The sequence below is a fragment of the Orycteropus afer genome, unplaced genomic scaffold, assembly GCF_000298275.1.
Source record: "Orycteropus afer afer isolate SDZICR_OR568_19922 unplaced genomic scaffold, OryAfe1.0 scaffold00070, whole genome shotgun sequence".
NCBI lineage: Eukaryota > Metazoa > Chordata > Mammalia > Tubulidentata > Orycteropodidae > Orycteropus > Orycteropus afer.
In genome coordinates, this window is record NW_006921657.1 from 6,484,950 (window position 1) to 6,499,906 (window position 14,957).

The 14,957-nt window shown below is 40.3% G+C and overlaps 1 protein-coding gene across 1 annotated transcript in view; it reads right to left on the reverse strand.

The window, feature by feature from the left end:
- The window catches only part of SGPL1 (sphingosine-1-phosphate lyase 1), a 105,923-nt gene that overhangs the window by 20,998 nt on the left and 69,968 nt on the right, over positions 1 to 14,957 (reverse strand). Inside the window, exons 4-7 of the mRNA XM_042780918.1 lie at positions 13,331 to 13,398; positions 9,598 to 9,745; positions 6,512 to 6,588; positions 3,967 to 4,095 (exon numbers count right to left, since the gene is read on the reverse strand). Coding sequence (XP_042636852.1) covers positions 3,967 to 4,095; positions 6,512 to 6,588; positions 9,598 to 9,745; positions 13,331 to 13,398 — 422 coding nt within the window. The remainder of the gene's footprint in view (positions 1 to 3,966; positions 4,096 to 6,511; positions 6,589 to 9,597; positions 9,746 to 13,330; positions 13,399 to 14,957) is intronic.

Sequence of the window (14,957 nt, forward strand, 5' to 3'; positions counted from 1 at the left end):
GTATCAGACAGTGTTTCTCTGCTATTCATAAGGTTTTCCCTGGCCAATGCTTTGAGAAGTGGATGGCCTCTTCCTTCTTCCTAGTCTGTCTCAGTCTGCAAACCGGGCCAAGACCTGAGCACCACGTGCACCCCACAGGGTTGGAAATACCAGTGGCACAGCCTCAAGACTCACAGCAACCCATCACCACAGCAGGACAAACCGACAGACAAATTTGTCTCCCTCAGCTGTTGGAAACCCCTCCAACCACTCTTACCTGGATCCCTATAGCTGATTCCTCGATCTGTTCCGGTCCACTTTGCCTTTTCTGTCCTCTCACTGCCTTCCTGCCTTGCTGCTTATGGGGCGTGGCTGGGGTTCCCTCTCCTCACCTGGGTCACCTGGGTCCCTGCAGCTGACTCCTCAATTTGTTCCAGTCCCCTTTGTCTTTTCTGTCCTCTCCCTGCCTTCCCACCTCACTGCTTGTGGGGTGTGGTCTGGGTTCCCTCTCCTCGCCTGGGTCCCCTCTCCTCACCTGGGTCCCTATGGCTGACTCCTCGATCTGTTCTGGTCCCCTTTGCCTTTTCTGCCCTCTCCCTGCTTGCCCACCTCGCTGCTTATGGGGCACGGCCCGGGTTCCCTCTCCTCACCTGGATCACACTGCAGCTAACTCCTTCAACAACAACAATACAGCTACAGTAATCAAAACAGCCTGGTACTGGTATAACATCAGAAACACAGATCAATGGACTAGAACTCAGAGTCTAGAAATAAAGCAACACATCCACAGTCAAATGATTTTTGACAATGGTGGCAAGTTCATTCAATGGAGAAAGAAGTCGTCTTTTCAATAAATGGTGCTGGGAAAAATGGCTTTCCACATGCAGAAAAATGAAACAGAATCTATGCCTCACACCATACACAAAAACAAATTCAAAACAAATTAATGACCTAAATGTGCAAACTAAAACCATGAAATTCTTAGAAGAAGCAGGGGCAACGCCATCAGGCCTACCTTTTAACAATGATTATTTAATATAATAACAAAACCACAAACAAAAGACAAATAAATAAATGATCTCATAAAAATTAAAAACTTTTATTCATCAAAAAATTGCTGTCAATACATATGTGGAACTGGCAAAAGCTGTTTGATATATGTATTTACAAAAATGGTGGGGGGAGTAATTGCTAAGGCTGCTTATTTACAACCAAAACACTTAATGGGATTTGGTTCCTTAGTTTGGACTCTTGGGCTCTCGGTTTCATGGGATATCCCAGTTAAGTGGCCTAATAATATGTTTAATGCCTCTGCCTCCTAGTTTGTTGTGTAGTGCTTTGGGTCTTAAAAGCTTGTAAGCAGCCATCCAAGGCACAACAACTGGTCTCTAATCACCTACAACAACAGAGGAAGAAAAGTCAGAAATAGGAGGAAGACATGGATTGTGTGGCTAACTGCCTCCATCAACAACCCTCCTTTGCCATGAGATCAGAACTAGATGCCCAGCTACCATTACTGAACATTTTGATCAAAGACTCCATAGAGGAATTCTGATCAAAAGAGGGAAAATGAAGAATAGATTTTCAAATTCTCATAGAGTCTAGATTTTCTGGATCCATGGAAGGTGGATAAACCCATGAAACTATTGCTCTAAGATAATCTTTAACCTTAAACCAAAAATATCCCCTGAAGTGTTCTCAAAACAGAACAAAAGTTTACCGTAAGTAGTTATAAAAAAAAAAAAAAGAAGGTCTGTCTTGTTCTAAGAACGATCTATATGGGATCAACTCAAAAGATTATATGGAAACCTTAAGGGTCACTGAGTTTGTGTTAATCAGGAAGGAACAACTTAGAAAAGGAGGATGAGAATGGTTTCACAACTTAAAAACTATAATCAATGTCACTAAATTACACATGCAGAAACTGTTGAATTGGTGTGTTTTGCTGCGTATATTCTCAACAACAAAATTACTAAAATTTAAAAAAAAAGACCAAACAGAATTCTCAAGAATGAAAAATACAGTGAATGAAATGTAGAAGTCCCACAAAAGAACTGAAGAGCGTATCAGACACAGCTCAAGACGGAATCAACAGAGCCCTGTCTGAATCTATCACACAGCTCAAACAATTATCAACTCATGGCCAAGCTCTCATCCATCCCCAACTGCCCCTGTCCCTTTTGCCATCGGGAGTATCCGCTGTTCTAATGGTTATCCCTCTATAGGTTATCTATTTTATTTCTCTAACTGATCTTAAATACCAATTATTAAGGAATATGTTATATCATCTTACTCTATCCTTCATGTCACTTAACTTCTCTTTTATTCTTTCTATTTCTTTGTTTCTATCAACTGCATTCTGGTTAACTTTTTTTGGATCTGTCTTGTTCCATAAATTAACTTTGGAAACATGTAAATCTTTTACAAAGTCATAAAATGAACTAGGGGGTTCATTAGACAAATGGTTGATTCCAGGTCTGGAGAAAGGAATGCATAAGAGGAATCTAGAATATTTTGTGAAACCAGAAAGCAAGAATGCAAAGACTACTTAAGTCAAGAAAAAGGACCCAAAGGCAAAATGAAGTGCCTCCTACTGACCAAATATGGGATTATTTGAGCATCAATAAGAATAACAACTGTAATAGATTGAAGCATAGAGAATATTCTACAAATTATTTATCTATCCAATTATTAATGAACACTTGAATTCTTTTCAATATGTAGCTATTATGAACAATGCTGCTATGAGCATTCATGTACATATATATATATATATATATATCCTAGAACACAAATGCACTAATTTTTCTACAGTATATCCCTAGAAACAGAATTGCTGGGTCACAGGACTGGTGTATTGTCAACTTTACTAAATAAGACCAGTAGCATGGTTGTTTAACCTACAGTTTCTTAAAAGTTCATACAGTCTAATGGCACACAGCATAGCCGCCTACTGTAAGCGTTATCACCATCTCCCCTCTAGAAATCACTCTGTTCATCTAACTGCCATAAGAGAAGCTGCTGCAGTATTACAGTTGGATTAGTTTTTAGCAGCTTTGGAATTTTGTTTTGAAACTGAATGCCAGGAACACCAGTTTTATTAGTTACTGAATATTTAAACATACTGAATTTCATGGTGCTAATTAACAATAAAAAAAAAAAACACTGCTTTTTGGGGGGAAAAAAAAAGAAACTAGTTATAAAATTTTCTTGTCCTCAGTTGGACCCTTCAATAATTATACTGGCCGACTGTATGATGATTGTTAACATATCTGACTGTACGATGATTTTGATGATTATTAACATATCTGGTAACCTAGAACCTCTAGATTACCAGTCCAACATACTGGGTTAAAGCTAAGTATCTATTCTATATAAACTGAGATTTAGTTTTTTTCTAGAGAAGACGTCAGAGTTTGTAGTACCAAATCTAAACAAAAGTTTATCAACCAACAAATGCCTACTTGAAAGAAGAGTTGAAATAAGGAATCTTCATGTGTCTTTTAATACAGATGATACTCCCCTTCCTTCATTCCAAAAACAAGTGAGTGAGATTCACTTTACAGTGAAACAATAAAAGTAAACCACCAGCTAAGGTAACATGGGAAATACATGAAAAAGACTATTAGAGAGTTCAGCAAAATGACCAACAGATACAGACTAGAAGGATGGATTGGAGGGAGGAAGGGAGGGAGCAGATGTGGCAAAATATATTTGGTAAATCTCTGGTATACTTTAAACAATTTTAGCAAGTTTATGTAGATTTAAAATACTGTTAAATAAGAAATTACAGACAAAAATGTCTATAAGAATATATTCTAAAACTCTGACAATCTATGGATTATAAAATTACAAGTAGTATTTTAAAAGTTCTGTTAATCTGGATTTTTCTACAATAATCATTGTTACTTATATAGTAAAATATTTTTAATAAACTCTGCTCAGAAAAAAGAAAAAGTCTATTGGATGCTACTTGCATATACTTACAGATCCACAAGAATCAGGTCCTCCATTGAAAAGGGAACAAGCTATCCTAACAATTTCTGCTTCTATCTTACGGAGTCCTGGAAAGATATCTGGGTGCAGCGGGTTACTCCATGCAAAATCTCCATAAGCCTGCAAAGAAATGCAAGCATATATGACGTAAACAGAAATTCCTAGGTATTAGGCACATTAGTAAGTATAGATGTGGTTAAAAACACAGAATCTGACACTAGAGAGATCCAGTTTAAAGTCTTAGCTTTCCATCTATCACTTCTAGCTATGTGATCTTAGGTCAAATAAACTCTCTGAGGCTGTTTCTTCTTATGCAAAAGGGGATAGTTATGATATCTATCTTATCAGGCTCTAGGGATAATTAAATAACTTAATGCTTGCAAAACACTTAGTTGAGTGTTGTGGTATAATTAATTCCTTTACATGGTCTTTTGCCCTGGTTCTTTGGAAAAACAGCTTGAGACAGCCTGAGGAGTTACATTTGCCCTACTTTTCTACCCTAAAAGGTTTGTTACTTTTGTTCAGGTTGACTGACAATTTCCTGGGCAAGTTTGTAAACAACTTGATGGTGTAGTACTTTTTGTCTTGGCTGCACTGTGATTGGTCTAGTTCACATACCTTACGGGGATTGCTCAACATACTTAAGCAACTGAAATGACTATAAAATGCTTATGCAAATGAACTGGCTGTAGCCTACTGTGAGGGGTTAGTCAGTTTGTGGTTGTGTGGGAGGGCCATGCCTTAAAATTGACCAGGAATTTGTTTGCTCATACATGCAACCAACCCTGCGAAAGTCTACTCACAGAAAGGGAAGGAAGAAAGGAGCAAGAAGAACAAAAGGAGAGGTGAGAAGAGAAGAAACAGAAAGTAAGTGAGGAACTTCATAACAGAGCTGCAACACAGGTCAAGAGTTGTATAGGCCAGACAATAAGAGGCCCTGAAGGGTCCCTGTGGCAAAGCCAGGCCAACAGGCCTAGAGAGGGTCTGAGTTGGTGGTGATGGCAAAAACCAGCCACTAGGAATGCAGCTAAAAGAGCTTAACAAAACTGCTATACTGGCTATCAGCTGGGTCAGTTAGCAATGGAGAGGCCAATGCCAGTGAGGCCAATAGCATAAAGGCTTGTCCTCAGGGGGCTGAGAGGGGGCATGCATGGCAGAGAGAAAGGTCTGCTTCCTTGCATAGCCTAGAGGAGCTGAGAGAGCTGTTCTGTACTGAAGGGATGTGTTTTCAGTTTGGGAAAGCCTTCCAGACCACCTGCATGCTTACTGATCCTAATCCCAAGGTGCAACCTGTTTACCCTAATCCCAAGTGTATCCTGCTCCTTCCTAAACCACTTATCTATAAGCACAGTTTGTGATTTCTGTAAGATGTTAAAGCAAACTGTTGAACCCAAATGTAGGAGGGAAGAGTGCTGAGGGGAGGGAGAATGGCTGATGGTAGAGATGGAGTGGTACAGCAACTTGGAAAATGTGGGACTCTGGGATATATTTGACCTCTGTGTCTCATGAGAATTGGCTTTGTGCTGATTCTTATATTTGAAGTTACTTGTACAAGTGTGTGCACAAAGCAGCTGTTATTATATAGCAATGTAAGATGTCCATAAGTAGTGCTAACAAACACCCTCAGTGGTCTGCAAGTGTCTGCTCAGTGAACTGTGAGAGAACAGGAGTTCACTATTCAGAACAGGTAGGATAGAGAAGGGGAAAGACAACAACTGACAAGAGCATGATGTGTCCAGTAAAGAGAAAAGGCAGTAGTCAGTGTTTACATGGGAAAGTGACAGGAGTGGCTGAAAAAAATAGGTGGGAGCCAGCTCATGAAGGGACTTGTACCCTCTGTTACATAAGAAGCTTGGGTTCTATCCTGTACGTAATGGGACGTCACTGAAAGATTTTAAGGAATAGAAGTTAAGACCAGCAAAATCTGTAATACTTAGTATGGTGTGAGCAGTTTCATAGTTATAACAATCAAACACAAAGGTCTCGAGATCATTTAGTGAAACCTCTGTTTTATATGACAGTGGATTTCAAAAATAAATTTAATTAGAAATGAGAAATGTAAAAAAAAAAAAGAAATGAGAAATGTGAAAAGTCAACAAAGAATAAAACTATTTGAATTACAGATAAGACTATTGCTAATCTCAGGCCATTTGATCGAGACTCAGGTAGTTCAAGAAATGATGCCCAAATTTCCAGGTTTCTTACCAAACACATTCCACCTTAACCATTAATAATCTTAAACGATGGCATTACCTTCCCTAATAATCTGCCCTTCTATGCAGGGTGTGTATAAAGCCTGGACACAAGTCCCGTCTAGTTTACTTTTTTAGAGTTTGATGATGTCTTTGACTCTGTCTACGTCTAGGAGAAGAGAAACGTAAACTTTCTAAATTTCTGTGGTTTAATTTTAACAATAACTTTCCTTAAGTTAATTGTTTTTAATTACAAAAGTAAAGGGAAAAAATGAGGTCATCTAAACTGGCAAATACCACACACAGTCTTAGGTCAGGTGTTTCCATCAACTATGGACATTCACCTTCACCAAGAGCTCGGTGAGCTTCTCTTCCCCGTTGTACACGGCTCCTGAGGCTCGCCCTTCTTGCCAGTAGACATCTGCAGAATAAGTTAAGGCCACTAGGTCAGTAAAGAGGAACCTTTGGGAAGAATGTTGGGTTCCAATAAGAATTTGGAATAATCCCTTGGGTACAAAAGAAAAAAAAAAAAAATGAATGGAAATCCAATTGCACTCTTATGTTAAATCAAGAAGGTAAAGTATTTCCAAGAGGTACTATCACAGCAAAATAACTTCTAATCATCAACTATTGTCAACAACAGTATGAAAAATATTAACAGCATACAGGTACAATAAAGACAGTTCAATATAAGGCTGTCCTCATCTATTCTCAACTGCCTTCTAACAGCAGAAACATTTTCCTTTGTTCACGTTTATTTTCTCTGATATGGCTTTATCTTGACCTTTGTCTGGAAAAGCTTCCTTCTCTCCTTTTCCATTTTCCATCCACCCATAGGAAGTACGGGAGCTGTTAAGAGCAGAGTTGGCAGACGAACAGCAAGCCAAAATTAAACAAAACATTGTTTAAAGTACAATTTCAGTGTACTTTCATGAGGGTCACTATGAATCAGAATCGACTTGAAGGCAGTGGGTTTTCCTTCCTTCCTTCCTTCCTTCCTTCTTTCTATCCTCCCTCCCTCCCTTCCTCCCTCCCTCCCTCCCATCCTCCTTCCCTCCCATCAATCCTCCCTCCCTCCCGTCCTTCCTCCTTTCTTTCTGTTTCTCATTAGGGTAGGAGCCAGGGGACAATATCCAGGACTAGACAAAACCACAATGAGAGATGAACAATCAGCATCCAGGTCTCAGGGGCCCCTCCCTTGAGGCGAGCCTGGAAGCCTCACCAAAATTAGCCACCTGCTTCTAGCACTATAAAAGTCCTTAGGTAATGTAAACAGTTAAACACTCAGCTACTAACTGAAGAGATGGCAGTTCAAATCCACCCCAAGTTACCACGGGAAGGCCTGGTGATGGACTTCTGAAAGAACACAGCTGCTGGAATCCCCCAGAGTGCAGTTCTACTCCAAAGTATATGAGGTCACTACTGGATTGGGATCAACCCCATAGCAACTGGCTTTTTTGTTTTGTTCTGTTGTTTTTTTCCCAGCACTATATGGCTGCAGCCCTCAAGATCAGGAACACAGTCAATACTGGGATAAAGCCCAAAGGAACAGTTATTGGACTGCCACAAAACGAGGTCAAACATTCCACTTCTGTTTGAGGTGCTCCCTTAAGCCTGACTACTTTATACCAACAAATCTGTTTATGTGTCTTGGGTCCTTTGGCGACCACATGGCTGCGCCCTATCGAAAGCAGGTAGTGAGGAAGCTATTACAGAAACACACTCACTGAAAACTCCATAAGACTGTACAGAGCAGAGAGCTATGGGTAGTAACTCTACAGGCAAATTCATCATTCCCACAGCAATCTGCCAAGCTCTGGCTTGCTGCCAGTTGACTCTCACTCTTTCCTTAGAGGACACTGCTCTGTACTGAACATATCTTCAACCAGGGGTTACCAGCATTTCACAAACAAGATACCTGTTCTCATTTCCTGTTCTTTTATTGGCTCTAGAGTGATACTGCCTTGGAAACCCAAGGAGGGGTCACTGTGAGTCGGGTCTAACTCCATGGCATGTAACAACAACAACAACAAGAGAGTATGGCAAGGAGCTTTAGTGGTATAGTGGTTAAAGATTTTCCCTACTACCAAAAGGTCAGCAGTCTGAACTCACCAGCCACCCTGAGTGAGAAAGATGAGGCAGCCTGTTTCCATAGACTTACAGCACTAGAAACCCTATGGGGCAGTTCTGCTTTGTCCTATGGGACTGCTATAAGTCAGAATCGACTTGCTGGCAATAGGTTTGGTTTTGGTTTGACTTAAAGACCGAAGGGAAGGAAATTTGGTGGTAGTAACCAATCTTCACAATCACGGAAATCTTCAATATTCAGGCCTTAGGGTGCTAACCCCAGCTTTGTATCATGCGTATCTACACTCTAGACTATATTTAATTTTGCACCACTCAAAACATGGCAACTAGAAAATTTAAAATATACTGGTCTAAATGCAATGTGGTATACCAGGCTGAATCCTAGAATATAAAAAAAGGACACTAGTGGAAAAACTAGGGAAATGAAAGCAAAATTTGTAGTTTAGTTAATAGTGTTATATTAATGTTAATTTCTTCATTTTAACAAATGTACCAGGGTCCTATAAAAATACTGCTGTCAGGGGAAGCTGGGTAAAGGGTACATGAGAACTCTATGTATCACCTTTGCAATTTTTCTGTAAATCTAAAATTATCCCAAACTATAATGTTTATTTTTAGAAAGTATTTTAAATATTTTCTTAATTTGCAATAAACATACATGTTTGTGTTAATTACAGTAATAATAAGTTCATATTTATTGATCACTTACCATAAGCTATGTACTATAAGACATTTACATGTATGATTTCATTTAATGCCCATAATTATCCTCTCAGATAAGTACTATGATTATTATCCTCATTGTAGAGACACAGAAACTGAGACATACAGAAGGTATGTAACTCATCCAAGGTCATACTTTAAGTTGTATAAGCAGGAAGTGAATCCAGGCTGATTCCGTGGGTTGTAGTCTTAATCATTAAGCTATTTGGTATATTTATCCTTCTCATCTGTGCTCATAACACTATTAACATTCTGGTATCATCTGTTTATCTTTTGATGATGAAACTATAGTGACTTTTTATTTTCTTTTGTGCCTATGAATCTATATTTCATTTACGTTATATATATTCACTTTAAAAAAACAAATATATTTGTTTTATTCTTGCTTACAAAAGCAAATGGAACCAAGTTCACTGTCCATGAGATTTGTTTGCTCTATGGATGGGGATGAATCTAAGTATAATTTTTAAAGTATGAAATGTAGCCTTTGAAACAGAAAGTGAAGCCCCTGAATGCCTAAGCACCAGGGGTAAGCCATTCTTAACCTATGTAAACGTTAAATGATGACACAGCCAACCATTTTAAGGAAGCAGAGATCATGCACGTGGTCACAACATACCCATCGAGCTGTACTCCTTGAGCTTCTCCAGAACAGCAGACGAGCTCAGACCCTGGGATGGCAGAGCTTTCACATACTCCTTGTCCACTTTCAGGAATGACAAGTTCTTATTAATATCATCCTTGGCCTTGTTTAATTTCTCTTGGATCTCCAAAGGCAAGAAGACAAAGTTAACAAGGAGAAGGACGAGTACAGTGCAGTGAATAGAAGAACCAGTATGATATCCAACAATTGCTCAACACTGTGAACAGCATGGGGGCTGCAGAGCTAAGCAGGTATTTCTTCTTAGCAAGCTATGGGGATATTGTAACTATTTCCCTATTTTTCTAGCATGTGCAACAGTCTCTTAGAAGTCTGAAAAGCCATCTTCCTCTTCAAAGGTCAAAGATGCATTCAACTTCCCCACATCCCTTTTCTCTGTCAGGTTGACATTACCATTTATTACTAGGTTTGCATTTGCTGAAGTCAACACTTCTCACAGGGCAATAGTTGGACTTTGTTCCTGCCCTGGCAGCAGCTACACTATGCTAAAAAAACAAAAGGAGAACCATCAATAATATCCAGCAAATAGGCCAAGATACAGTAAAAGGGACTGTCATCTTGTATAAGTGATGAGCTCCTTCAACACAAGCAATTTGGAGGCCCTACACAACTCCTAACATGCAAGCACAAGATATTTTAAGAACTGCCAGGAAGACTGCATTATATCTCATGTTGCTCACAGCTTAAAATGCATGGAGGAACTAAGGTCTTTTCTGCTGTGAAATTTATCAGTCATGGTATTTATTTATCATCCTCATAGTCACAACTTCTGAGCCATTTACTTTCTTTCATTCATTCACTCACTCATTCACCAAATATTTGTTGAACAACTATAGGCATGCACCACATGATGTCTATTCAGACAGGACTACGTCTGTGGGGCAAGGAAGAGGGCTTGCTTGGAAGGCCACCAGGGCTGGCATCAAGTTTACGGTGCACCACAGCTGTAGCTCAGCCACAGGCCTCCACCCACCATACAGCTTGCAACCCTCCAGCCACAACACGGCTTGCAGCCCACATGTGGCTCTCACAGCTGGTGATGGCGCTTCCCTGCCTAGCCTCCCCACAAGTGGAGGCCTGCGGAGAGACCTAGGCTACTGCTGCTCCACCCCTCAAGGCTTCCGAATTCCGATTAGGCTCCCTGGGGCAGCTCAGAGAGCTCCAGGCACTAGCAGAGAGCCAGAGCAGCTTGTGCAGGGTTTAGTTTGATATATGTGTATTGAATATATATAAACATACAGTCTACATATAATATGGTGTACACACAACGTCCTATTTCAGAGACAATATATTGGACATGAAGTACTGCATACCTCTACTAAGGGCCAAAATACATAGTAAACAGAACGCATATTCTTATGAAGTTTAATTTTAGCAAGGGAGACAGAAAATAAATATCAAGTCATTAGAAGCACAGAAGAAACAAGAAATACAGCAGGGTAAGGAGGTAGAATGGCAGGGGCTGCTATTTGTGATAAAAAGACTTTTGGAGGTAGGTTTGGAGTTTGGCTGTATGTTATACTTTGTGCCTGTAACAGTGATATATTTTCAGCAATGTATGTATTAAAGTTTGGTGCCCAAGATCTCACTCCAAACTATGTACATTGTCTCATCTCCAGCCCTCAATGCTAGAACACAAGAAGACCTTTCTTACATCTGGCCCTCAGTACCACAGGGAAAGCCACTCCCAAAAAAATGTCCGCAACAATCTACAGGCAGGATACTAGCAATGCCAGGGCACTCTAGGGGCATCGTGATACTTTAAAGCTATGAGTAAAGAATTATGCCACATAAATGGCAACTGTACGAGAGGAACAAACTATGAAAGTTGGGCTTCCATGCAGACCATGCTGTTGCAATAAAGCAAAACAAGTAAAAATGATAATGAGGTATATCAGAAAGCCCAGCCTCGTGCTTCTCCACTCTCAATCCTTGCCTCAGAGTCTTTACCACATTGCTTAATTCTAGTGTCCTAATACCACTGATTTCAAAATGAAGTCCTTATGTATTTGTCTACGTATTTTCTGTCCTTCCTACTAAAACGTTACGTTCCACAAGAAGGAGGACTTGATGTTGTTCACTATTACTAAATCCCTAGCACCCAGATAGGTACCTGACACAGAGGTACTCAGTAAATGTGCTAAATAGATGAGTCTAAGTGAACGAATGCCTGACAGAAACACACACATGCACACACACACACACATACCCCACCTCAGAGACTTTTGCCTCTCAGCCTCAGAATCTGTTTCTGAAAAATGAAGGGTGGTTAGATAGCCTCTAAGGACCTTCTAATTCTGTTACTTTTAAAGTATAGGAATGGGTTCTAGAATCCTAGCATTTATTTGTCTCAAAATCTGGGAACTGAAGGAGAAAAGTGAGAGGAGTGAGGGCAGAAAGATGAGGAATAAGGAGAAATCTTTCTATTCTCTGGGACATAGACTATGCTGCATATAATGCTTTCTGTGCCCCAACCCCCTATCCTAGAAGGATTAAGTAGATTTGTTTCTAATAATACAATTATTATGCTTATTATGATCTGAGGAGCCAACAGAAGCCTATCTACTCCCATTCCCCTTCTCCACCCCAGTTATTACTTCTACTTCTCTACAGGAAATAGACCTGAAAGTATGTATTTCAGAGAAAGTTAAGCACAGTGGTCTGAATGGACTTTGTCAAATGCTAAAGGATAACTGCCATCTTCTCTGGTTTGGCTAAGGAAGGGAACTGGAAGGCTAAAGTGAAAGCAGGCCTGAAGCAGGGACAGAGGAGGCTGGGAAAGGCCAGAGGAAAGCTGAGGAGAGGCAGGGTCCGGGGGAAACGAGACATCAAGGGCTCATGCGGCTTCTTCAGAATTTGCAAAGGGCTTGCCCTGTTTATCTTCATCATAAAGGCTTAAGGGTACAAAGGTGAATATCTTAGCCTCACTGTAGGTAGAAGATAGAAGGGATCCAGTGAAGGAAACATACCACAGACCGGTGCAAAGAGCAAGATACTAGTGCTCTGTTATCTCTCCAAGTTTCTAAACCTGGGATCAGCAAAGTACAGCCCAGGGGCCAAATCTGGTCAGTGGCTTGTTTTTGTACATAAAGTTTCAACGGAACACAGCCAGCTCAGTCCTTCCCCCTAATGTCCTACGGCCACTTTCCCGCTACAAAGGCAGAGTGAGAAGCTGTGACAGAGTCAGTGTGGTCCACAAAGCCAAAAAATGTTTCATATCTGGCCCTTACAGAAAAGTCTGCCAACCCCTGATCTAAGCCATGTAAGCACCCAACCGCTGGATAAATATCTAAATTCAGTCCAGCCTAACGCTGCTTCAAAGCACCATGTTGCTTCCATCAGGTTTTCTAACTCCAAATTTTAAGTCCTTAACAGAATTCTCTTGTCTCCTTTGGCCAAACATGTATGTTGGAGAAAGAGTTAAGTAAAGAGTTCCTCAACCTTGGCACTGCTGACATTTTGAGCCAGGTAATAACTGTTGTGGGCAGTTTCCTGGACAGGACAGGACAGTTAGTAGCACCCATGGCCTCTATCCAACCTCCATGTGTGACAATCAAAAATGCCTCCAAACACTGTCAAATATCCCCTGGAGATGGAGACAAAATCACCCTGAGAATACTGGGTTAAGCTAGTAGAAGGAAAAATGCGTGAACATCAAGGAAAAAGAAGGATCTACACAGACTCCACTCACCTTGCGGCCGATGATAGGCATCTTCCTGGTGAGCTTGAAACACTTCTTTTTAAACCTTGACCATAAACCTAAAAGAAAAAGATAGTTCTTTTAGCAAATAAATTTCCACGGGTGTGACCCACTCATTATAATGTATAACTATAAGATAGGCCCCACAACCTCCCTTGCCTTCAGAATACAAAGGGAGAGTTTCTTTCTTTTTAACACACACACACACAGATACACAGTTCTTTTTGTGTGTGGTAAATTTAAAGGTAACAAAAAAACATTTGGCATTTCAACACCCTTCACATGCACAGTTCAGGGACTTTAAACATGCTCATCATATTGTTCAACCATCACCATTAACCATTCCTGAATTTTTCCATCAACCTTAACGGAAGCTCAATGTCCCTGAGTGTTGTGTTTCCTTTCCTCCTCCCTCCTACCCACCCGTGGTAACCACTAATAAACTTTGATCTCTATACACTTGCCTATTTCTAGAAAGTTTCTTTCCCTTTTTAACAAACCTTTTCAATTTAATTTTTTTGGTTTACATATTACCATGGTTCAAAAATACATGCAAGGACACACATACACGTGGAGTGAAAAGTCTCCATTTCTCTCATCTATCACCTCCCCCATCACTTTGTAGTTAGGTGCCCTCGAGTCAGTTCTGACTCAAAGCAACACCGCGTTCAAAAGAACAAAACGTTGCCCAATCCTGCACCATCCTCAGAACTGCTGCTCAGTTCAAGCCCACTGCTGTAGCCACTGTGTCAATCCACTGCATTGAGGGTCTTCCTCTTTCTCACTGACCCTTTACTTCCCTAAGCATGATGTTCTTCTCCAGGAGCTGGTCCTTCGTGATCACGTGTCTGAAGTAAGCAAGACAAAGTTTCACCATCCTCCATTCTAGGAACACTGTTGCCATACTTCTTTTAAGACAGATTTATTCATTCTTCTGGCAGTCCATGGTATATTTGACATTGTTCACCAACGCCACAAATCAAATGCAACAATTCTTCAGTCTTCCTTATTCATTGTTCACCTTTCATATTCATAAGAGAACACTGAAAATACCATGGCCTGGGTCAGGTGCATCTTAGTCCTCAAAGTGACATCTTTGCTCTTCAAGACTTTCAAGAGGTCTTTTGCAGGAGATTTGCCCAGTGCAATACAATGTCTGATTTCTTGACTGCTGCTTCCATCTGTGTTGACTGTAGATCCAATCTTTTTTTCATTTATTGTGATGCTGCTTACTGGTCCACTTGTAAGGATTTTTGTTTTGTTTATGTTGAAATGTAATCCACACTGAAGGCTGTAGTCTTTGATCTTTATCAGTAAATGCTTCAAGGCCTCCTCCCTTTCAGCAAGCAAAGTTGTGTCATCTGCATATCACAGGTTGTTAGTGAGTCTTCCTCCAATCCTGATGACATATTCTTCATATAGTCCAGCCTCTAAGATTATTTGCTCAGCATACAGACTGAATAAGTATGGTGAAAGGATACAACCCTGACATACACCTTTCTGATTTTAAACCATGCATATCCCCTTGTTCTGTTTGAACAACTGCCTCTTGGTCTATGTACAGGTTCTACCTGAGAACAATTAAGTGTTCTAGAATTCCTATTCTTCAAAACATTAT